Here is a 24,882-nt window from a genome sequence, read left to right on the forward strand (position 1 = left end):
TGTATGTGTTTACTTCAGTTGTCTCATATTCACGGCTTAAATACTTTCGGCTGTAAAATGGTTGCAAACAGTTAAATCATAACATATAGTTGCATATGGTCTGCAGATATTTCCTGCCAACGTTTCTTACATGATTAAAGGGGAAGACAGATACAACAGCCATGTCTGCTGTTGCCATGGTGATTAGTTTGTGCAGGTCAAATCAGGAGAGAAAAAAAAAAGAAGTCCAGAAGGCAGGGAATCTGCTCTACAACCAAAAGAAACCACACACGTCGGGAATTCACTGGACCGGTCTGGAGCAGCTGATCCGGCTGGTGATCGGAGGTCTTGCCTCAGTGAACACTGCACGACTAACGAAGCTAGGCTGATATTAGGCCTGGCCTCAAAATCATTCGTAGACTCAAAAATCAGATCTAAATCAGCCTGAAGTCATACAGTGTACACCCCACTTTAGGGGAATAACAAATAACAAACCTACTGTGCTGGAGGTTTGGCTTCTTTTACTTACTTTCTATTGGAGAGAAAAAGGTGTAGGCTTTACATTTTCTCTCCTTGGTGCTATAAAGATTTCTAGGCGTTCATAAATTCTTTCAATCTTCTTTTTTTTAAAGCTTTTTTGAAATTCAGACTAGGTCATAATTTACCGTTTCTATAAAGAATAAAGAAATTTATATCAAGAGTTACTACCAAAATATGAAATGTAATTTTTTTATGATGGTACAAATGCTTTGAATTAAAACTAGCTTAATAACTTTCCCACATGTCCACCAGGTGGTAGCAGCTTCTCATTAAACTTGATACACAAACTGGAGGATTCACCTTTTCCTATTTCCGTTTGCGCTTAATTCAGCAGAATTAGTTTATGTTAGAAACTTCCGATTAAAACAATCAAAAAGATTAACTAGCAATTTGCTTTTATTTGTCTTGTCAGGATTATCCTACACAGGCTACTTTGTGTGTTTTAATTAAATTAGGAATTGTTTTTTTTTTTAATGTCGTTGGATTCACTTGTAGAGTGTATTCAGCGAATGAAGTGAATACGTTTAAAAAACAGATGAAAAAACATGATTCATTGAGAATGAAAAAAACGCACTAAGTTGTCATTCTACAATCTCTCTCTCTCTCGCACTCCCCCCCCCCCCCCCCCCCCCCCCCCCCCTCTCTGTCTGTGTGTCCTCACCTTGTCTGGGTGTGTCCCTCTAAAACCAGCAGGTACTCCTGCCGCATTTTCGTCTCTCTGTCTCTGTTGGAAAGACTTGAACCGTCCGGGATGGATATGTTCGCCTATAAATCGCTTCTCTTTCTGCTCTCTTTTATCGGTAAGATGAAATTAATTCTCCCAGTGTGTATCACAATACTTTTTTAGATTGAACTAGAATCATATTATCTACTCAATATAGGCTTTTTGAAATCCTTGCTGCGTTTTCATCGTTTTTTTTTTTTTTTTGCGGTGAAACTTGTTTTAATTCTTGTTCTACACTATAGAAAAACTCATCCAAAGAAACTAGGATTGTGGTGGAAGAAGTTGAACTTGTTCCTGTGTTTTAGCACTTGATCGTTTCTCATCCGTGTTTCTTCCCCGCAGGATGCCGTGCGGGAAAGCCGATACTGCCGGAGGGTCCGGTGGATGCCGTTTTGGGGAAAAATGTGACTCTAAAAACGCTGGTTGATAATCCGACCTATAATGTTATAATATGGAATTTCGAAGGAAACAACATCATCACCTTGTATCCGGAATCGCTGACAGTGAGCGACTTGTACAAGGGAAGGGTGTCGATTAACCGGACCAATGGTTACCTGACCCTGTCATCCGTCAAGTCGGAGGACAGCGGTGATTACACCATCACCATACTATCAACTACGACGGAAACCGACCAGATCAAGCTCCGAGTCCTGGGTGAGTTTTTCTACCTCTTCTAGTGACCCTCAAAGGGGGTCTTTAAAATGTTCTTCTATTTTTAAAATCAAAGAAACAATGTATGGGGCTGCAGTTGGGCCGAATTCAACAGTGTGTCATAAATCAGGTTGTTCGGTCTACCACTTCTTTCAAACAAGGTGAGATTGTTAGAACTAGTTTTCACTGCAGATAGCCTTCTTCTTCTTGGCAAATTTAAGAAGTGTTTTAAAGCCTAACAAACATGAGCACTTTTTAAAGATTCAACATTTTTAAGCTCACCATGACTTTGAGAACCGCTTTTAAATGCAACGTTTCAAAAAGGCTCAGACACATCTTTACTAAACATGGTGGATTTTCAGAAGCAGTTAAGGTGCGCGTCGGAGGCCGAGCCACACCTGTTACGGGTGAGTGGTGGGTATCCCTACGCCACCACTATAGGCGTTGCTTAGCAACCGCAGAGTGCGGGCACCGCTTGAGAACTATATATTATTAGGCCCCACTTCATGGAGGGAACGCCTCCTCCCCCTACAACTTAATCATTTGCTTAACATATAAGCACTTCTCTACATGATAACGATGTGTTTCTTCATGTGACCGATGACATCCCTGAGCTGATCTTGTAAAAATCATGGTGCAGGATGGTAATTTATCAAATGTATAAAGCCTATCATTATGGCTCTCTCCTGCCGAGGAGGTGTGACAGTTATTCAACAGGTAGAAAAGGTTCCTCAGAGTTTCTTGAGGGTGTGGCTCTTCACTTCCTGGTGTCTGCAGGCGTGTTTGTTTTTTAGGTCAAGGTGTCGACGTGCTCTCTTTAAACGCTTTGACCTCATTGTTTCAACAGTCAGGGAATATTCAGAGGCTGATGACTCAACATCTTGCATGGTTTTGGAGTTTTTTCATCTGAATATTGGACCGTATGTTCAGAATATTTGCCCCAAGCTCCACTACAAGATGTTTTCTAAATGAAACATATCCCAAAATAAAAGTCAAAGACTCAACTTCTCATTTATGGCTGTAAGTGATCGAGTTAGGCTACAAATCCAGCAGCTAAGGGCAAACGCTTGTCATTTTTTTGTTGTTGAACAAATTTAATGATGGATCAGTTATCCAAAGTTTTATATCATGTTTCATTTATTTATTGGCAAACCTTTGCAGCTCTTCTTATACAGCTCTCTGCACTGTATACAGGTCAGTCCTGGTGAGAGTCAGCATACGGTTTGACTCTCACTCAGACAGTTACACTCACTTCTTCACATGCGGGGCTCGACCAACAACGCCCCACGTTTGACAAATAAAACAAAGAAGGCAGTGTCTCCATGTTTTTATTTGTTTTGTCTTGTCCTCGAACCTCAAGTGGGATTCTTGTAATTTTTTGCCTTTTTTTTTGGGTGGGGGGGGGGATCGAAATGACCCAAAAAAAGTTGCAGAGATGGACCTTTTTGTTGACGAGTAATGGTAAATGGACTTGAACGCTTTTCTAGTCTTCCGACTACTCAAAGCGCTTTTTACACTGCATGTCACACCCACCCATTCACACACTGATAGTGATTGCTCCGTAGTATCATCCATCCAGCAACTAATTCCATTCATACACCACCACCGAAGCAGGAGGAGCAATTTGGGGTTAAGTGTCTTGCCCAAGGACATGTTGCCCAGCTGGGGAAAGAACCCTCGACCTTCCGGTTGAGAGGCAATGACTCTACCAACTGAGCCACAGCCGCCCTGATGATCCTTGAAGTAGAACGAGTAGAACAGAGTTTTGTGCTGTATCTAGACTAACCATTTAAAACGCCAGAGTCAGACAATTACACCAACAAACTCACTGATCGAGGCAGCCGTAGACCAGCAACTCCCCTGACTAAAATGGACTGTTTTTGCTGAGGGATTTTGGCAGCTTGTCGTCACACATTTAAAATAATCAATCTGAGCATGCCAGACACAGAAACATGACTTCTGCGTAAAGTTAATGGGTGAGCCGTGCTGTCAGAACTGGTTTCCACGCCTTCACATTGTTCCCTCACACCTATACAATTGCCTAATCATGGATAAAAAGCAGTCACATTCAGAAATGGAGCTCCAGGATTATTAAAAACGAGTCCAGCAGGTCTAGTTGCTCCGATCCTCACTGCTGCCTTCATTCACTCCATTAGGAAGTCAAATTTAGAGTGAGAGAAAACCGGCCTCAGGAGAGCAGGTTATTAAATTCTCTTCCCTCGTGTTTGATAATAGATCTATTAACTACTTATTGGTAGTAAGATTTCACAAAGCACCTCTTGGGATTACTTTAATGAGCCTGAAAACTCTCCAAAATTATTAAATGTAAATTAAAGATCACATTTTTAAGAAGTTTAAATAAGTCTCAGAGCTTCTCAAAACATGTCTATGAAGTTTCTTGTTCTGATCCTGTATTGGATCATGCCTATAAACCCCTCTATTTCAGCCCTGCTCAGAACAGGCTGTTTCTGTGTCTGTACCTTTACTTTTTAAGGGGTTACTGCCCTTTGTGATGTCATGAAGGGAAAATCTCCAAACGGCCTGTTTGAGCACACATTTTCTGAAAAGTGGAGCAGGCAGAAGACGGAGAGGATGGACTTTTCTCCTTATTGGGGGGTTTGTAGGCGGACTAGGGACACATATTAGAGTTAGAGAAACATGATGAAGAGGATTTTCTTTAATATGTGACCTTTAAGTCTTCTTGTCTCATTGAAGATGTATATAACATATTCCAAAATTAAAAAAAACAGCTTAAAAAGCATGACAACATTTCATATTAATCTTTTATAACCATTTAAAAACATTCATATGATGCTGATGGTTAGCTCTCTTACTGGCCTGTTATCTCGGCATCAACTTTCATCAAGGTCCGATATAAAGGTTAAAAGCTTTGTTGTGTAGCTCAACATATTTATACACATTTATTCTGTGATCTCAGTTTGTTTTTGGGGAAGTCTTTGTCGGCATCTTTTCCATTCTTTTAGTTTCTTTTGTCTCTGAAGCTAACCTTCCTCGTCTCCACCTGCAGAGCCCGTGACCACTGTGGCCATCAAGTCCAACGTGCCCAAGGCCGTAGAGCACAACAGCACCGTGGTTCTGACCTGCTCGGCTAAAGGCTCCTTCGTCAAGTTCACCTGGCTCAACGGCACGGCGAAAATAGTGGCCGACGGCATTCGGATTACAAGAAAAGATGTCAGTAATTGCATGTTTTCCAAATTGTATTTACAAAACCTCAATCACCACAGTTGACAGTTGTTTTTGTTTTGATCATTTATCAGTTTATGTGTCTTTGTTCATTGTTCAATTGAATTTCTGCTTTGATCCAGTGGAGACTCATAATATAGATTTTAATACATTTATTCATTTTCCATTTGCATGAACTTATTTATTAGTGCTCCATGTAAAATGCAACATTCAGTTGGATTCAATATCTGTCCTCTCTCTGCTCTTAGGAGGAGCTGTCCACTATGCTCACCATCAGAGGTGTTCTCAGGTCAGACCTCATTGGTCCCATCGTCTGCACAGCCGGCAACAAACTGGAGGTCGAGAAGAGTGCCCCCTTCAACCTCCCTGTCTACTGTGAGTACTGCACCCACACTCCTCCCACACATGAGCCGACATAAACATAAAAAACAGTTTATCCCCGTTACCACCAAGCGGCCCGGTTCAGTTCAGTACGATACACATTTATTGGTCTTTCTAAAGTCAAAAGTTTGGAATGGTACCAAAATAACCGATCTGTACCGTCCTACTGCTTTGCTACCCTTAAAGCGTACTGATCTGACCCCCAAAGGCTAGAGCTAGACACACTGCAGTCCCCCGAAAGAATGGTCACTTCCTGTGTTTTTGTTTTTTGCAACTAATGTCCCCATGGACGACCTCGGAGTTGCAAGCCTCTGCTGGACGTCGTCCATTGTTGCCCTTTGTTTATCGTGTCGCCTTCTTCTTCCTCACAGGAGCTTTAAAAAAAATATAAAAACCAAAGAAGCAACAGCATTTCTTAAATCTTACATAACCTCTGAGTTTTTACAGATAACAACATTTCTGATGTAGGCGAAGATTTCTTTATTGCAGAGGACAATTCTGCCTTTGCATCTCAAAAACTGAAAATATACAGAGTTCAAAAAGACCATTTCTCAGATCAATATGCTTTGTGTGTCTTTGAATACATTTCTAATTGTAAATGTCTGAACAAATGATCATTGTTGAAGTTTCTCTTCACGTCTGATGAGGGGCGAGGGCCTGAAACGTTTCATGCGGTGATAATTCTGGTGTGCTGACTTCGTCTTTCTCTGTCTTTGGATACGTTTTTTGTCCGCCACCTAGCACTCAACTTTTCGGATGTGCGTGCCGTTTGATATTTTGTATGAACGTTTCTCTTCATTGGCTGACATAATTTCTTTTCATGGGTTGCTCAGATTCGCGGGAAATGACGCACTTGAAGATGCTCCAAGAACTGACTTCACAATATGCAAAAAAGATCAAATGTGCACCTGTTGCTGTTGCACAAGAGTAATTTAAATTTGTAGTTATAAAATCCAGATAAATCATCCAGGTGATTTTACTGAGCAGTCCATTGTTACCACAGCCGTTAGTTTGCTCCTTTCTTTACTTAAAGGTTTAACTGGTATTGTTTGAAAATGTGTGTTTCTTGGAGCTCCACGCCTGTTGGACAACAAAGTCCAGACGTGAGTCAGTGTGTGTCACTCCTCACACCCCGACACACACAGTGTCACTGCCGCTTCTCTGACTGTGACCGTATCACTCGCTCCAGCTCTGTGTAGACTGACGCTGTGAAAATGTCTGATACTATTTAAACCTCCTGTTTTAATATGATACTTGAAGGATTGAGCGTTCAGGTTCCTGAAACGCTCGAGCGTAAAACGAGAGTCGCCTTGCTGCCGTGTGACTCGTGCATTTCAGATCATGGTGTGTGTTTGCACTTAGAGCCCAGTGTGTACACAGCGGCCCGCACTTCCACTCCTTCCCCATGACTAACCTGAAAGGCAGGAAGACCGCACCGACCGCTGGTTAACCCTGTTATTAATTAAAGCAGAGCTCACAGCTTCTGCTCATCTCGCCTGGATTCATGTTGGAGTCCGTGAAAACTTCACTCATGTTTGCAAACAACAGAAACATGTATATGCAGTCTTAATGAAAATGCATTTTTGAAACCACATTTCGCTTCTTTTAAACGTCTTCAGCGATTGGAAAAAATATATTTTCAAATCACGAAAAAAGCAGGTCAATAATTGCTGTGATAGATCTGACGGGAACACTTTGTTGGCTCGTTATCCAAAGATGCTTCTGAGGCAGTTAAAAGTGAAACCTCTTTTTTAAATCTACTGGTTTTTTTTTTAAACCTTTATGTAACCAGGTCGGTCCCGTTGAGATTAAGAACCTCTTTCCCAAGGGAGAAAATATAACATGAATCAAGCACCAGAGGAGGTTTGTGACCCTGTATAAACCAGCTCTCTCAGAACGCTCCGTTTTGGTGTGTGTGTCTCTTTAAATGCAATGAGCCCCCCCTAAGTTTTCCCCGTAGACATCACTCCTCTGTAGCAGGAATAAAAATGGCGGGCCTGCTCAAAAGTTTTGATCTAGGCTGAGGGTGGAGTCCATGGGTGGAGAAACCAGGGGAGAGGAGGGGATTTTTTTTTTTAACCAGAATCCCACTGTGACATCACAAGGAGAGCACATTTGAAAAGGAGCATTTCTCTCTGTGTTGTAAGACTTATGCAGACCACAAACAAAGGACTGGATGAGTTTATTTCACATTTTGTGGGTCTGTAGACACTCAGGTTACACAAATAAATGTTCAACAACACACGGTGAAAGTGGATTTTGTGCTCAAGCACAAAAATAGAGTGAAACAAAACAACAACAACAAACAAACAGATGGAGGCAGCAGTAAACCGGCGAGTCTGGTGGCTCTGAGGAGAGCGATGTGAGTTAATTTCATCTTTAACTAAAAAGCTGTATCTGTAGGGATCCTCTCTGTAATGTTGTCAGACACTTAGAATGCCATTCTGAGCCTCAAACAACTTTTAGTGAACACACTTTCATCGGGAACAACGGCCGTTTCTGTCTGAAGCAATCTACTGGAGCTTTTCCAACACTTTATGTGTCTTTTGGTTAATTTATAATCCAGATGTTAACAGGCGGACCCAGGTTTACAAAGTCTTTAAAGAACTTCAAACAGGGCCAAAAGAGCTCGATCACTTTCTCATTTAAAGCCAGAAAAAACGTCAACTTCTCATCTATGAACGTGTGGACTTCTTACGATGATATTTGAAGGTAATGACCTCGATAAACAGTCTTTTTTCTTTTGTTTCCTCTCCACAGTCGGACCAGATAAAGTCACCATCACTCCTCCGATGGTTCCCAAATACGTCTTGACCGGCTCCAACCTCAACCTGTCCTGTGCAGCCGTCTCCAGCCCGCCCGCCGCCTTCACCTGGTACCATGGCAAGAAGATGATTGAGAACCCAGGGCCCGTCCTGACACTGGCAAAGATAGAGAAACTTGGATTAGGAAAGAAAGCTGGGGAGTACACGTGCGCAGCCCAAAACTCTGAAACAGGACGCTTCGTCGCTTCTCCTGCAGTGTCCTTCACTATGTTGGGTGAGTTACCTGACCGAGCGCCATGAAAAACACGCCACAGCCAGGTGGAGTCTGGTGGCTGTGTTCTTTAAGAGTGCGTCTTTTTAATATCATTCTCCATCTTTAGTCTGCTTTCATGTTCATAGTTTTTGTTTTTGTAAATGTGCCTGGCAGAAAACCTGTTTCCTGATTTTGGAGCCGTGACCCTTGACCTTTCAGCTCCTTCAGCTGCTGTGTGAACGTTGTTTTGGAGCGTTTGAACAGAGCCCCTCTGATTATTATTAGGATGAGTTTGATGCGTAACATTTGGAAAGATTTCAACTCTTTTTCTCGGCAGAAGCTGAAATATGTTCTCGTATGAGTTCCATTTGTCTTCCTTGTTTTTCCTGACGGTCTGTTTGTCTCCCGTTCTGGATCCAGTCGAGTCATTTTTTTCGCTTGTTTCACCTTTTCAAAATATGACGAACCCATTTAGCTACATTTCTGAACGCTGTCCTCGATGTTTATTTGATGGATATGCTGTGGAGGTTAAGAGACTAGTCTATGAGTCTTTTTTCATGGATGAGTCCCATAAAACCTGCCACCCTCAGCTGTGCTCTCTGTTTCTCCAGAACTGGAAATGTAATTCAATTCATCCGAAATGAATCCCTCAGTTATTTTTTCGTAGGCACCGCATTGATTTAAAAGTTGAGTATTCCCTCAAATGTTTATTTCCATGTTCTTGGGTTTTTACCACACTTGGTATTTTATGAAACATTACATTTCAACAGGTCGTGGCGCCTAAGGCCTAGTGGTTGTGTTGCATGCATGGAGTCTGTGGCTCAGTTGGTAGAGTCGGCCGTCTCTCAACAGGAAGGTCGGGGGTTCAATCCCTTGCTCTTTCCATAGCAACTTCTGCCATCAGTGTGTGAATGTGCAGGTGTGAGTAGCCAGAAGACTAGAAAAGCACGACACAAGCTCAAGTCAGTTTAACATCTATCGCAGCGGCCCTGGGTTCGAATCCGGCGTTGACCCTTTGATGCATGTCGCCCCCCCACTCTCTCCTCCCTCCCGTCCCTCTTCAGCTGTCCCATCTAATGAAAGCGAAAAGGCTCAAAACAAATAAATTCAGCAGCTCAGCTTGATGGGTACAAATATTGTGATTGTTTAAAAAGAAGTTCAGTGAAACTCGATGGACAGGAAGATGAAGCGCAGCCGACTGAAGCCCTTTCTCTGCTCTGCGTCAAACCCTGAGGGCCGGAGACGTTTTAAAAGACCCGCATTAGTCAGACAAAGCCGCTCGTGACTCTTCAGCACAAACAGGCTGTAGTGACCCTCAGCAGATTCTTCACGGTTTTTACCCGCGAGGTGTCGAAACGTCGAGTATAACACAAGGAACCTGTGCTGTCTGTAATTACCGACCAGGAATTCACCTCTTGTTTTTGGAGGAGGGTGTTTTTCAGTTGGCGGCAGTTGGCTGCATTACTGTGTCGGTGTGTGTGTGTGTGTGTGTGTGTGTGTGTGTGTGTGTGTGAGTGCAGATGTGTGTGTGTGTGTGTGTGTTCCAGTGTGTGTGAAACAGGCTTGGTCGGAGGATGGTTTTACATTTTGCCCTGCAGCGTTTCTGTTTTCTTCCTGGGTGATCACACAGAGCAGGAGGAGGAGTCTGCATGAGACAGGAAGTGACACGGGTGTTTAATATTTCAGTGGCTGAAGGTGTTCGGTGGATTCAAACAGTAGAGCAAAGCTTGAATGTGTCCAGTTATGATTTGACTTATTTCCTGTCTCATGAATGTGGACCTGAGCGGCTCAAACAGACGTATGACTAACATAGAGCTGGAAGAGAGCTCCTCTCTAAAGTACGAGGCCATTTGATCTACAAATGTACGTCACTTGATTTTCTTCTGACCTCTGACATGACGATATTCCCTCTCTCGTTGTAGCCTGCTGAGTCTCTCTTGTAGTGGAATACACATCAAATGATAGCTGCTGATTCTGTGTTTTTATTTAAATATAATCTTATTTTAAGGTGTTTACATCACTGCAGCAGAGTGTGAGGTGAACTTACTAAAGTATCCTACAGTGGGATTAAAGGACGTTAAAATGTGACATCCCCCCCCCCCCCCTCTCTCTTTAATGTTCTCAGAGCCCGTCGTGGGTGTTAAAATCACCGGTCCATCTGGAACCCTCACTGCCGGCAACAGCACTGCCAACATCAGCTGCCAGGCGAAGTCAGGCAGCGATAAGACCCTGACCTGGACCAAAAACGGCAAACCACTGACCGCCAGCTCCCGCGTGGTGTTCTCCAGCGACATGACCTCGGTGATGATCAAACCTCTGCAGAAAGAGGACAACGGAGAGATCATGTGTATGGTCAGCAACCCGGTCAGCAAAGAAGTCGCCTCCCACAAGATGGTCGTCAACTGTGAGTGCCTCTTCTGCTAAGAGACTGAAACATGTGGCTTGAGTTGATGCAGCAGTGTCGTCAGGGTTTATGGTTTTATATCACTTTGTCTTGTTGCCCCTTTACAACTAGACCCTTACTGCACGTTCATAAAAAGCCTTTAAATTCTAATTAAACTGAAGTATGTCTACGCATGTTAGAAAACGATGTTTACAGAAAATATGTAGTAAAAACGAGTTCACAATTCAGGTTATAACATCCTCTGGCTTACTGTCCATTTGTTATAAACACACATGCAATACTCAAGGTTTAAACTGCGACTTCAAGATGCAGCTTGACCCTCTGAGGACATATTAACATGCAAATAAAGCTCCATAACTTATCAGGGCCAACAGGATGAAAGCAAAGGATCGGATTAAATCTTGAAAACAGGTTGTTCAAAAGAAAAGAAGGATTACTTCATCAGATAAATTCAGGTATTCCAATCCTGTTTTTTTTATCCTGATAAAACCTCCAGTTTGTTTTTAAACATGTCAGTAGGATTGAGATAACTTTGATTATCCTGATCCAAGCAGATATAAAGATTTTGTGAAAAGTCAATGGAGGATTAGAACGAGAACATTTACTTCCGGTTTAATCATTTTCAACAACAAGGCCAAGGTTGAATGTAGTCAGTATTGAAGCCGTGGTATATGACTGTACATCCATGGGTACGAATAGAAACATTGCTAACTACGTGTTTGACTAAAGTAATAGGAACTAAGGATACGTTTCTCTTCTCGCACAGTCTAAATTGCAAAAAATACCTCAAATCTACATCTGCCGCTACGACCTGCTACAAACTAACAAACTGTAAACCAACACAAAAGTGAACCTTACAAGAAGGTAAAACTGCTATTTATAATAAACCCTGTTTTCCTTCTGTTTGGTCTCCAGACGGTCCTGAACCGGTGACGGTGACAGGTGTTAATGCGGTCGAGGTGAACGAACCTGTGACGCTAACATGCTCAGCTGCCTCCGTCCCCGCCGCCAACTTCACCTGGAAGTTTAACGGCACAATGACCGCGGTTAAGACGGCCCAGTATGCCATCGAGAAGGCCGTCTACAAAAGCACTGGAACATACACATGCGAGGCGACCAACGCTGTCACAGGCAAGACCATGAAGGCCAACCACATTCTGTCCGTCACAGGTGAGAGTTACGTCGGAAACAGGAACCTGTATTTAAGATTAACAGCCAAATGATGCAGACAAAATGTATTAACAGAACAACAGCCGGATGATGATCATCAACAGACCGTGAGCTCTAGAGACCAAAACTCATAAACATGTTTATATCTGCTGTAAAGTTAGACAGCATAGTGCTCTATGGCGATTGACTCACCATTGGAGACAGCCTCTAGTGGACAGTTAGGGAATTACATATTTTGTTGTTGATTTTTCAGCCTGAAAAGTTTCCTCTTGTATTGCATGCATGGTACACTGCGTTACTAATTTAAATCTCATCTCAAGACACTTGACAAGTAACATCTGCCTGCCCCCTTTGGCAGATGTTTTTACTCATTCCAAGCAATGCAGGCTTTATTTTTCGTGTTTTACATCTTGAAATAAGATGTTTATCTGGACTAGTCAGGTGAATGTATTTCGGTATTTCTGACTAGATTTTGGACAAATGCACGTGCTCAGATTTGATTTGTTGCAACAGATGTTGTGTTTAGTAGTACAATGCTCCTTGTTGCCATGATGACATTGTAGTTGACATTACTGCCAAAAGTGAAACGCATTCTTACATGCATCTTACTGAAAACGTTTAACTGCGGGCAGTGTGGTCGTTCATGTTGGTAAGTTCAGCTTCACTTCCACAGACAGCGACTCACTAACAAGCCACCTAAACCAGAACGAGTCACTTCCTGTCTTCAGTTTCTGTCTGACACATGATGTGGGTCTCCACCACAGCTGGGAGCAACACGCACAGAAACATGAAATAGTTCTGCAATAAACACTTAAAAGTTTAGATTTGTCCCCATCCATTACAAGACATCCAAACAAAACATGATTTCAAGTTTAAAGTTATTTTACATGAAAGCATGACCTCTTAGTAGGAGATATTTCCCGCTCATCTTGGTGTTGTTGTTTTTTCAGAGGAGGGAGCGTTGGATGACGGTCTCTCAGACGGAGCCATTGCTGGAATCGTCATTGCCGTCCTCATCGCTCTTGGCGCCGCCATCGGTGTTATCATGTACTGCAGACAGAAAGTGCCGTAAGTACTCTAAGATTGTCTAGATGTCATAGTCTTGATGTGTGTGTGTGTGTGTGTGTGTGTGTGTGTGTGTGTGTGTGTGTGTGTGTGTGTGTGTGTGTGTGTGTGTGTGTGTGTGTGTGTGTGTGTGTGTGTGTGTGTGTGTGTGTGTGTGTGTGTGTGTGTGTGTGTGTGTGTGTGTGTGTGTGTGTGTGTGTGTGTGTGTGTGCGCTGACCCTCTTTCTCTGCGTCTATGTTCCTCTGTTTGGAGCATATCTGTCATTTTTCTGTGTCGACGTGTGTTTCAGTCATGTCAGTCACTTCATGACCTTCCTGAAAATTCTCCTCATTCCTCTCACGCCCTGACGTCTTGCAACATGTCAGACAAATGAACACACACACACACACACACACACACAGTTATTCACACACATACAAACGAACACTGGCACACTCACTGCCACGCCCGTCAACACTTTTCCCAACAGTGCCAAAGCGTTTTGTTTCTGGTTACCCGCGTTCTTTTTTAAGGACTTTCTTTAGAGTTCAAAGACTGTAAACAGAAACTATCCGAACAGGTCCCTCTAGCACAAGAGCGTATATTTAAATCCTGTGATCGTCAGATGTGGTCGAAATGAAGCTATGCAAATATCATCAGTATTGTTTTATTTTTCTCTGCACCTAAGAGACTTGTTGTCAGTGTCGAACGATGTCCAAAGCTCACTAGTAACCGTTAAAGCTGCTCCATCCACTACATGAAGCTTGGGAAGAGATTTGATGTCTTCCAGAGCGTCATGTCGCTCAGACTGCAGTTTGATTTGAGTCACAAAAAAAGGAAAGAGCCTCGACCCCCTCGACACGAGACTGGAGACTTTTTACATCCATTGAAAACCCTCGAACAACCCTGCATGTTTTGACCTTTTGTAGAACCTGTTCTCCGTTATAAAAAGTAATAAATAAGGACTAACATCGACGGAGAATTACCCTGACATGTCCTAAAGCATCAGCTACAGTTACATCATGTAGCAGCATGGGTTGTCTTGAACGCCATCCCAAAACGTTCATCCCAAAACACTGCAGTGATGCAATGCTGCGCCGCATCCTGTCAGATTTCAACATCGGGTGGAGACGCCCAACAGGAACGCAGCCATCCTGAAACAAAGAACAAACGCAGCTCCAAGTTCTGAAAATTTGATTTTGCCGCCCTGACATGCTCAGTTGTGGAAGCAGACGTTTTAAAAATAAGTTTTGAATTTAAAGCAGATTTAGACTCGGCTTTGACCTCTTCTTCTTCTTCTTCTTCTTCTTCGTTGTTGTGTTGTGGAAACGTTGGTGAAAGCCTCGGGCTGTAAAGCGTTAGTTTCACTCAGCTTCTGTTCATCTTCATTCTTAAAAGTTCAAAACATCATCCCGAGTGCTGATGTTTTTTGCTATGGATACGAATGGTGCTTAGGGTGATGTTGAACACTTGCTGAGTGTGTTTCCCCAGAAGAAAATATGCAAAAAAAATCACTTTTGCATTTGGTTTAACTTTATCAACAGAGACAACAGGAGATATTTCTCTCAGCCTTTATGTTTTTGAACTTGAACAAAGGTTGAAAACATGCAGGACACCGTACAGCTTAAACCCCGCCCCCTCCTCTCAGATTCTTCTCGAACAAACTCTCGTCGTCGTTGAGGCTGAGCACTGTCTGGGCCTGACGGTCACGTGATGCCTCAGAGGTCATCAGGGGTCAGGTGGAGGAGTGGTTTAGCAGCTCTCTTGGCCCCGGGGGCCTCAGGCTGATTGAAGCATCCGTCCTCTGTCATTTCATCTACATCACCGTCACCGTCCCTGTAGAAGGTGTCAACACTGACTACGGGACGCCTTTGTTCTGCGGCGGCCTCCATGTTGGTGTTGTTGGTGGAGGTGGGGCTGAATGATCCAGACTTTGACCTGAGGCGACAGTTCGGGATTCTTAGAAGACATGTTCATTGTGTTTCCTGTTCTCCAGTATGTTCTTTTCCACTCTTTAGTTCATGTTGTGATTCTGTTCAACTACACGTAGCGTTGATATAAAGACAAATATTCTCAGTATAGCGTCGTATAGAGGACTCTGCTGCTTCCTCCATCCGATTTACTTTAGGAGATCCCTCCCGTCTGACAGGGATAGTCTCCCACTGTGAGGTGCATGTGTGAGCAGCCAATTCAGGAGAATATCCAGAGCAGTCCTCCTGAAGTTATCTCGATGTTTTCAGGAGTGCAGATCTGAAAACAGCTTCAATCTGATGCTTCAACCTGATCTACCCGAGAGAGTCAACACAACAGAGCGCTTCTTTTTGCCGCTTGAAGTCGGTTAAAACGAGGGACCGACCTTGAAGACAGGACTTTAATGACAACAAGATATGAAACTGTTTTTCTGTGATAACCTTCAGACACACACGCAGCCTGTCAGACTTCAGGGACGCGTGGAGACAAGGAGCCGTTTAAAGTGCCGTAAGCTCAGACAAAGATGAAGGACGACTTCAGCTGCTGACAGACAGATGTTAGGAAGTGGAGACGCTGTAGCAGCAGTTCTGATGAGCAGGTGTAGATCTCTGTGTAGTTTTTAGGAGTTAGATTTCTTGTCCAACAGAGTTCAGACAGCGTCGATTGGACGACCACTTTGGCCCACATTTTCTCTCTTCATTTTAAAACCTTGGGCAGTAATTTAGGCTCCAATGTCTTCATCATCACAGCCTGATTATTAAACCTTATTTATCCAGTTTTTGAGGAAGGTCACACTCTTATCTAAACTTAAAGTCTCCTCGTCTAACATGGAAACAGAGCTGCGGCTAAGGTTTAAAGTTTTAATAGATTAACTGCTAAATGTTCTGGTCTATAAAATTACAAAAACAGGTAGAATATTGTCTTTTCTGAGGAGCCAAATGTGACTTTTTATGTCCTACCAACAGTCCAAACTTTAATAACTGACGAGGAAAAACGTAAAAATGACCTTTTCTATAAGGCTGGAACCAGCAAATTCATGTTTCTGCTTGAAAAAAAAAAAACGGTGAATCGCTGGACAAAATGTAGTTGTAGTTTTATTTTATTTTCATAGAGTGAAAAACTAAATCCATGCAGGTCTTCAGTTTCATAACACTGAAGCTGTAAAGAGGAAGGAGGAGATGCCGGTTTGAGCTGAAAAAAAAAACACAGAAAAATTAGCTCACTGCACAACAATGTACTCATCCTGAAGGTGTTAAACAGAAACCGGTTCTCTGCAGGGTAGAATAACACACACACACACACACACACACACACACACACACACACACACACACACACACACCTGTTGAATGGGGGCATGGGAGAGGAACACACATGCATTCACAAATCAAAATAAAGATGTCTTTCTCTGATAATCTCACAGCAGTATGAACTTTATAACACAGGTATCAGCAGACTGAGCCGCTCGTGCAGGTGTTCACAGGAAGTTTAGAGGAGTGTTTATCGAACGGACTTAACCACCCGTTGATCCGTGTGTGAGAAAAATACGCTGCCATGCATGACCTGAAAGCATTAAATAGATTCAAGCATCACAGTCAGGAGCCAAATTTATTACAAAATCTTCCAAAAGAAGCAAAACCAACTAAATTTACTTTACTGTCTAAAATTAAAATATTCTGCAAAATCCATCAGGACATGTGCAGAAAAACAACAAGAACTAAGTGATTGTTTTTGGTATTTTAGCCTAAAAATCACTTTATTTTGAGTCGGAGGTGACCATTTTTGGACAAACAGCGCCTACAAAGGAGCTAAGGGTCAGAATATACTAAAGAAGTTTTCACACATGCACCTCACAGCGGGATAGTGTCCCTGTCCAACTGGAGGGGGGTCGGGTCTCCTGAGGTAAGATGTGATGGAAAAAGAACGATGCAGAAGTAGCGGACGAAGCAACAGAGTCCTCTACACGACGCTATAATGAGAATATCTGTCTTTCTATCAATGCTACGTGTAGTTGAACAGAATCACAATCGGAACTAAAAAGTGGAGAAGAACATACTGGAGAACAGGAAACATAATGCAGCAGGTTCATTAGAGCACAGATATCGTAGAGGTGAATAATAAACAGGGAATAAACATCACCACCCCCTCCCACTAACAAAATCATAAGAAAATGTTAAGGGAGGAATAAATCAACTGAGAAGTAGGACCAATGCCAGTTGAGTCGCTGGACATTAGAGAAGTGCCGGTTTAAGAGTTTGGCTTCAGTTTTGAATCCAAAACACTGTGTCCTCTTTTTTTTATACCGACCGTGTCAATGACAGTAATCGAGCAAAATGTGAGGAAGTAGTTTGCATCTTTAGGTTCTCAGTTCTGCTGGTTGTTTAGTTTCAAAGGCTACACACACACACACACACACACACACACACACACACACACACACACACACACACAGACACACACACACACACACACACACACACACACACACACACACACACTAGGATTAAGTTCGTCTGTGTGGGTTTCGGTGTTTTGAAAACAGTCTGACTGCATTCCTTCGTTCTCAGCTGTCAATCACAGGCAGGAAGGCCCGCCTCCTCCGGCTTCTTGATAGGAGACAGTGTTTTGATCTGATTTTATTGAACTTAATTGAGGACAAACATTAAGAGGCTCCATAAGTTAAATGACTGCGATATCAGTGTAACTAGATAGTTCTATTTTTTAAAAGTTCAGCAGCAGAAAGATTCTAAAGGGATCATTCTGAGTTTTTCTGGAAGTATTGTTTGACATCAGGAATTAAAATATGAAGCTGTGGCTTTCATCGTGCCTCATGGCGTGTTTCAGCGAGTGCAGATCAGGTGTTGTAATGTGATCTGAGTACATGGTCTCATTGTACAGAAGTGCAGAAGTCTCATTGTACAGAGGTGCAGAAGTCACTCCGTGTCTCTGGAGTCCTCCTGCGTCCTCCTCAGACTCTCTGAGGCCCTGAACTCTGAACGTGAAGTTTCAACCTTGGCTTTGGAAATTGATCTAACGTTCATTATCATTTTTCATGATTTACACATCAGAAAAAAACGTTTTCTTTGTAGTTTAATGAGGATATAAAAATGCATGTATTATATGTATTATGAATGTAAGATGTTAAAGTTAAACCAAGACTCATAACTCCCCCTAACTATAATTTTTTTTTATTATGCTTTAAATTAAAAATACTTGATTTGTCCCCTGGAGGCGATTCAAAGGGACATAAATAACAAAAGGAAACAGCAAAGACAGCATAAGGTAGACTAAAAAATATGAAGTTAAATAGAAAATCGATAAAGTCGACTAAAGACGTAAGTGGACAGTGATCGGACAAACAGCTGGAGGCAGATGTAAACACAGCTGTAAGCAAGAAGACGAATACTGAGAGTAAAGCGATCAAAGTGCAGAACAGGAACTAAATATAAATACAGAGCTGCATGCACATAGTTATAAACCAAAAGATGTGTCCTCTGTTTGGTTATGAGCTCAGCTTGTGTTATAAAATAGAGAAACTCTCATCCTGATTCTCTTATTAGTAACGTTTTGCACAACACCTTTTTTTTAAAGAAGGTAACTGTGAGTGGAGAAACCAGTTGAACCAGCGACCCTGCAGCTCCACCGCTGAGTCTGTGTCCTCCTCGGAGGTCACCTGACTCCGGGGGTCTGTGTTCATACATGAACATGCAAACTTCAGATTTGATCTGGAAACAGGAAAGAGATAAAAACACGTCTGCCTTCAGCCTGTAATCCACTTAATGAGTTCACTCTGTGCACGTTTAGTAATTAAAACACATTCCCTTTATTGTAATTACAGGGAACATGTGAGTGCAGCATGTGTGTCAGCATCAGGACAGGGCTGTCACATCGATTTATGCATTTGTATTCAGATCTTTTAAAAGTAGAAATAAAAGTCTAACAGCAAGTGTTCTCAAAAAGATTAGAAGCCGGAGAAAATGAAAATGAAAACCTCGCCTTCATCCTTGAATAAAGAAACCCGTCCTCTATCTCCTCTTGACGCTGCGATCAAAAACAAGCTGCCAACTGGGAAAACCCGCTCACGTCACACCCCTCGTTCATAATTACACGTTGGGGTTTTTTGTATTTTAGGATTTGTTTTTGCAGGCTCGACTTCTCCTGCAAAACTTTATCAGCTTCAGAGAAACATGAACCGAGGAAACCTTTGCTGCTGCTTGAATAGTTGATTTTAAACTCGGTAAATGAACATGTTTTTTTAATTATTTAAACATGTGGTGTAAGTGTGAGGCTGCCCGCTAATATTCCACCTAACATAAATAAATGAAAAAGAAGGCAGTAGGCTAACATGACTGTATTCCAGGTCAGAGTTTTGAGACGCTGAGAGCTGATTCGCCCGATTTTCTCTGAAGGATGGAAACTAAATCACATCGGGATGAACGAGTAAACATGACCTTTTCAAGATAAACCTCTGTAGCATGAGCATCTCCTCTACCTGCTACGTCTCAGCCTTTGTCCTGTTCTCGGGAATGAAGCCACGGTTTCTTAGCGTGAGGTTTGAGCTCCTGGTCGGGGCGAGGCCGCACTCTCGGAGAGAATTTCAGGAATGCCCCTGTCATGTCTGCACTCGTCTTCTGCCGCTCACGTTTGTGTCCTCTTCCTCTCTCTCGTTCTCTCTCTCTCTCAACCCGCTTTTGTTCTTTTGATTCTCTCGTTTTGATTTATCGACCAGTTCTGAGTGTCCGTCCACGTCTCCTTTCCTCCGTCGCCTCGGATCATCCGTCACTTATTTCCTCTCATTTCCTCCTGTGCGCCGGGTTGTTGACGCTTTAAAGTGACATTTGCACAAAGATAAAAGTGAGAGTAAAAGCTGTTTTGAAGTAAATGTTTGTGTTGTAAAAACTTCGTTAAGAGAGGAGAGACTTTAACCAGACGCTCACCGTGGCCCAGCGGCGCTATGAACCCATCATGACCTCACCTTCATCTTTGACCCTCGCATACATATTTTCATACGATATTATTTACAACAGAAGTTCCATCTCTGTTTTAATATCTGGTACAGATTTACTTTTCCATAATCTGAGGACCACTCTTTGGTAGAGTCAGTCGTCTCTGAGCTTGACTAAAATGTTTGGGTGCTGTGAATAGACGATTTTCATGAAATCATAGTTACTTTTTAAGTTCTCTGTTTTTTTTTCCATATGAAAGCAGACATGCGTGAGGGGGCTTATCCGGGGCTAATAGCGCCCCCCCCCCCCCACCCGGAAGTGCCGTGCTTGGCCCCTTGTCCGATGTGTCCATGGGCGAGACACTTAACCCCAAGTTGCTCCCGGAGTATGAATGTGAATAGATGGATGGATGGATGAGTTAATACTGATGGACTCTTTACTCAGCAGCCTCTAACATCAGTGTGTGGATGTGTAGGTGTGACCTGCGGTGTAAAAGCGCTTTGAGTTGTCAGAAATATACAAGCTCAAGTTCTTTATCTGAATTTGATTCTTTATCGACTCTGGTAGCCCCCCCCCCGACCTTTATATGTTTACCCTAAAACACCTCTCTCTTTCTTTTAAATGAACAAACAAGTTTACACTTTCAGCGTCATGTTTGACTCCAGACAAACAAACAAACATGGCTCTGCCCTGAGCGACCAGACGGAGCCTCTCAGGTGTCTCTTCTCTGCCGCTGTTTGACGTAAGCTCGGGTCGTAAAGTCGATAAATAGCCAAAGGGACGTTTTCAGATCAAAGATGTTTTTTTTTCTCCAGCGGGGCTGATGGTCTCAACGTTTCCCCTTTTCTCTCAGTCTGACCTCTTTTCTCTTCTCAGTCTGAGTCTTTATCCCGTTGATCTCTTCTCTTTCCCCCTGCCCTGGTTTCTCGTCTCAAACATCTGAACGTGATGTTTGCTCCGCTGCTCTTATCAGCAGGTTCAAGAAAATGGATCTGAGTTTCTGTGATAAGATTCAGAAAGAGGTTCTTGGGCTGCAGCTGTTTGCTCTGTCGTCGCTGCCTGGCTCCCTGAAAGCTCCTCTGAGGCGTTTCACGAGCAGGTCAAACGTTTGAGTCAACACTTTAATCTGTCAGAAAGAATAGACGTTCAAGTCTGCAGAGATTAGACTGCATTCTGTTAAAGACGTCGACAAAGCATGAAGAAGCATTTTGCAAGATGAATTTAAAGTAAGCCTCCAAAAGGTGAACCCAAATGTGTTCAGACCGATGAACATAAATATGATACGACTGTATGAAGACTCAAACTTATCCTATATTTAAACGTCATCCTAAAGTTTGCACTCAAGTCATTTTATTCCCTCGTATAAAAACAGGCGTCTCACTGAGGATGCATGAGATTCTTGTCTGCAGAGTGGACCGCTTTAATTTGGACATTATAAGACAGCATTTATTTTGTTCTGCAGCACAAACCTAAGGCTTCTTTCTCTCCCACATTTGAAGTTGCTTGTCGACGTCGCTCGCCCTTTTCAGACTGTTCTACAGTTCTACAGTAGTGCCGTAACTTAGCTCAGCCGTCATCACGTCTTTGTACATTCATGCCGATTCCACGGCAGAGCAGGAGCTCCACATACACACACAGTCAGATGAGCACACGCACACACAGCGCTGTGCGGATATTATCATTTGTTTATTAATCACGTTTAAAATAAAATATGTTTACAGTGTGCAAACTTCCCTGTAGTCTAAAGGAGAGCATGTTGAAGACCTTTCACCTACTTCCTCTGTGGTTTCTCCTCCGATCAGACAATCTGAGTGTGTCAGCAGTAACGCCTTCATACCTTCATATGTTTTTGGTCTGAGTGAGGTTAAAGCTCTTCTTTAAAGATAACACTTCACGATGTCTCTTTTTATGTTTAATCTGATTTATTCTCAGAGTTTGTATTTTCTGAAACCATAAACTTTCTGATTCCAGCGTTTTTTCTGTTTCCAGTGTCGAGTCTCCGTACTAAAGACGTCCTGCTGGTGAGTGAACAAACACATGCACACACATACACGCACACACATGCAGACACACACACACACACACGCGCACGAATGCATGCACATTGATGGTGTTTTTAATGCATGCATGTCAGATGTTCGTTTTTAAATCAAACGTTTATTTAGCGGGATAATTCTTGTGAATAATGATCAGAATAGTGTATTTGTCAGGCTGTCAACATCACTGCATGAGTCGTGATGCGATCAAGGTCAGAATCTCCTGCAGTTTGTCCCTTTAGGCTCACCGTAGATAATCCTCCTCAGTGTCTCCCTGTAGTCCGAGTGACGGAAAAGAAGGAACTGCATCTTTGTGTGTGAGCGTGTGTGTGTGTGTGTGTGTCTATGTTTCAGTGTTGAAACAGTAGCCACCAAGGCTGTCTCCAATTGGTTGAGCGAACAAACACAGCTCAGAGTTTGAGTGAGAGAGTGTGTGTGTGGTGTGTGTGTGTGTGGTGTGTGTGTGGTGTGTGTGTGTGTGTGTGTGTGTGTGTGTGTGTGTGTGTGTGTGTGTGTGTGTGTGTGTGTGTGTGTGTGTGTGTGTGTGTGTGTGTGTGTGTGTGTGTGTGTGTTGTAGCAGGGTCATAGCTCCCCGTGTGAGATTAAGAAAGTGTGTGTGTGTGTGTGTGTGTTTGAGTGGGTGTGCAGTTGCTTTGAGATAAGATGGTTGATTTAAGGTGGAGTAACACAGAGTCTTTGTGTCTTTGTGTGGTGTTTGCACCTGTGGGCATGTGTGTGTTTGTTTGTGTGTGTGTGTCTGAGCCCTGCAGCAGCGCTTTCCGGTGTTTTGGAGGAAACAGGTCAAATGTGTTTCTCTTTGATGTCGGTCACACACAGACGAGACTCCCAAACTGACCACAAACACGTGTGACGTAAAAGTTAGCTCCATTAATCCTGAAGGAACGTCTCTGGTTTATGTGCTCGACATACGTCGTCAAATAAACAGAAAGATGGTAGGGCTACTCGGGGGAACTGAACATTTCCCGTTTACAGGACGACACAGGCGGTGCTGTTTTCAAACGTTTGCACCCTGGAAAAACGCAACAGAAGGTTACTGAAATGGTCGCCGTGTGAATGGGACCTCAGTGTGTTTTTCATGTAGATAAATGTATACGTGTAAAAGAGGTGAAATGTTCTTCTCTCTTCAACAGACACACGGCCCAAACATCCCGCCGTTTTGTTTCCCATGATCCACCTGTGCAGGAGGAGGGAGGAGCATCCAATCTGGTCCAGCTGGTTTCCTGTGAAGCCCCTCGCTCCACACAAGATTTCCCATCATCCCTTTGTCTCCCCCCCCCCCCCCCACCGCCGCCCCGCCATCTTTCACCTTTTGTCCGCCTCGCCTCCTCCTTCAGGAAACCAAAAAAAAAGCAGAAAAACTCAGACGTTTCCTGGGCTAAAGCTGACGGACTGACGGTTCTGATGAGTGACTCTCTTTATCCTGCTGGAAACCCGAGTAGGGAACACACACACACACACACACACACACACACACACACACACACACACACACAAACTGGAACATTAGATGGCTGTGATGCCTGGATGATCACACACACGGAGGCCACACACATCGTCTTTCAGGACTCTGGGTTAAAATATCTTACCAAGTTTTTGTGGTTTGATTTATCTCACTGTCTGTGCCGGGTGGGTGGAGTTTAGCTGATGGGGGCTCTGGGTGGGGGGGGGGGGGTCGCATCAGGTGCAGCAGCGGTTTTCAAAGTAAGGTTTTGAGAAGCTTCTCAGCCCCTGACAGTGTAACTGGAGGTCAGCTTGATCTAAAATACCTCTGTTTCTCTTTGAACGGTCTTACTCAGCACACACAAACATATCACCAGATGACATTTTGTTTCTATTCTACTAAGCTTAACAAGCTTTTTTTTCTCTCGTTACCGCCCCCTCCCGTCCAGCTGCTCAGCGTGCTTTTCTGTTGTTCATCAAACACAAACTGTGAGCTGAGCTTCAAACACATGAACAACACATGACGGGCATTTATTTAAGACTGTTTTAGAGCTGTGATTTGACCTCTTCTGTCTCACACTGCCGTTGTGAAGCATCAGGTTCATGTAACGTTAAATTAAAATCAACTGTTTTTATATATGCTGAACCAAAGCTAGAAAGTGCCTTATGAGAAATATAAAACTTTAGAAAAGAGTAGAGTTCATAATAATAACTTAAAGTAATTAATAATGTATTTTTAATTGATAAAACGTTTTATTTCTGACACTTAACAAAGCTTAAAAAGAATCAAAGGCTTTATTTTAAAAGGGGGATCTTCTTAAAAGATGGTCAGCATTAAGAACATAAAATAATTATTCCTCCCCTGGGGTCGATTTTACCGCCTTCGCAATTACTAAATGACAGTTTAACATTTACAGAAGGACCTCACCAGTTGTGACCAGAAATGGCAAGAGACCATGCTAGCTTTGTTCTAAATTGGTGGTTTAGTCTAACAGAGTTCATTTTAAGTCTGGGGAAGTGTCAGTACTGAAAATGGCCTTTAATATTTTATGTTTTATCCTTTTATTCCTTTGCATTCCCTTTATTATGTTACCTGATGCTAGCTAGTCCTTTGGTGTCCATGTTGCGTTCTCCTTTGAGCTTCATTCATTCAAATTGATAGTCTGTAAATATTAACGGGCGAAGCCTGAGTGTTCCTGCAGGGGGGAGTCCCCTAACTTTCAGTCAACCTAACGACAGGCTGAGAGCTGGAGCTGAGGCGGGTTTTAAGCCTCCTGACAAACCGTTACACCGCGCCCGCCTGTCAATCAGGTCAGCTACACGCCGTATTGTGAATAACTCTTATCCTTCAT

At 42.9% G+C, this 24,882-nt stretch overlaps 1 protein-coding gene across 2 annotated transcripts; it reads left to right on the top strand.

Annotated features, from left to right (window-relative positions):
• The first annotated feature begins 1,180 nt into the window (after positions 1-1,180).
• On the top strand, positions 1,181-24,390 carry si:ch211-264f5.6 (carcinoembryonic antigen-related cell adhesion molecule 6). 2 transcript variants are annotated; one of them, XM_061059244.1, is made up of 10 exons: positions 1,181-1,319; positions 1,586-1,897; positions 4,923-5,086; positions 5,347-5,473; positions 8,240-8,518; positions 10,623-10,901; positions 11,817-12,071; positions 13,022-13,139; positions 22,005-22,054; positions 23,221-24,390. In XM_061059244.1, the coding sequence occupies exons 1-9, from the start codon at positions 1,271-1,273 to the stop codon at positions 22,039-22,041; spliced, it is 1,620 nt and encodes a 539-aa protein (XP_060915227.1). In that variant the 5' UTR covers positions 1,181-1,270; the 3' UTR covers positions 22,042-22,054; positions 23,221-24,390. The 2 variants fall into 2 exon arrangements, with proteins under 2 accessions (XP_060915227.1, XP_060915228.1); XM_061059245.1 differs by having other exon boundaries at positions 22,023-22,054.
• Positions 24,391-24,882: the final 492 nt, after the last annotated feature.

The sequence above is a fragment of the Labrus mixtus genome, chromosome 16 (genome assembly GCF_963584025.1).
Source record: "Labrus mixtus chromosome 16, fLabMix1.1, whole genome shotgun sequence".
In the NCBI taxonomy this organism is placed as follows: domain Eukaryota; kingdom Metazoa; phylum Chordata; class Actinopteri; order Labriformes; family Labridae; genus Labrus; species Labrus mixtus.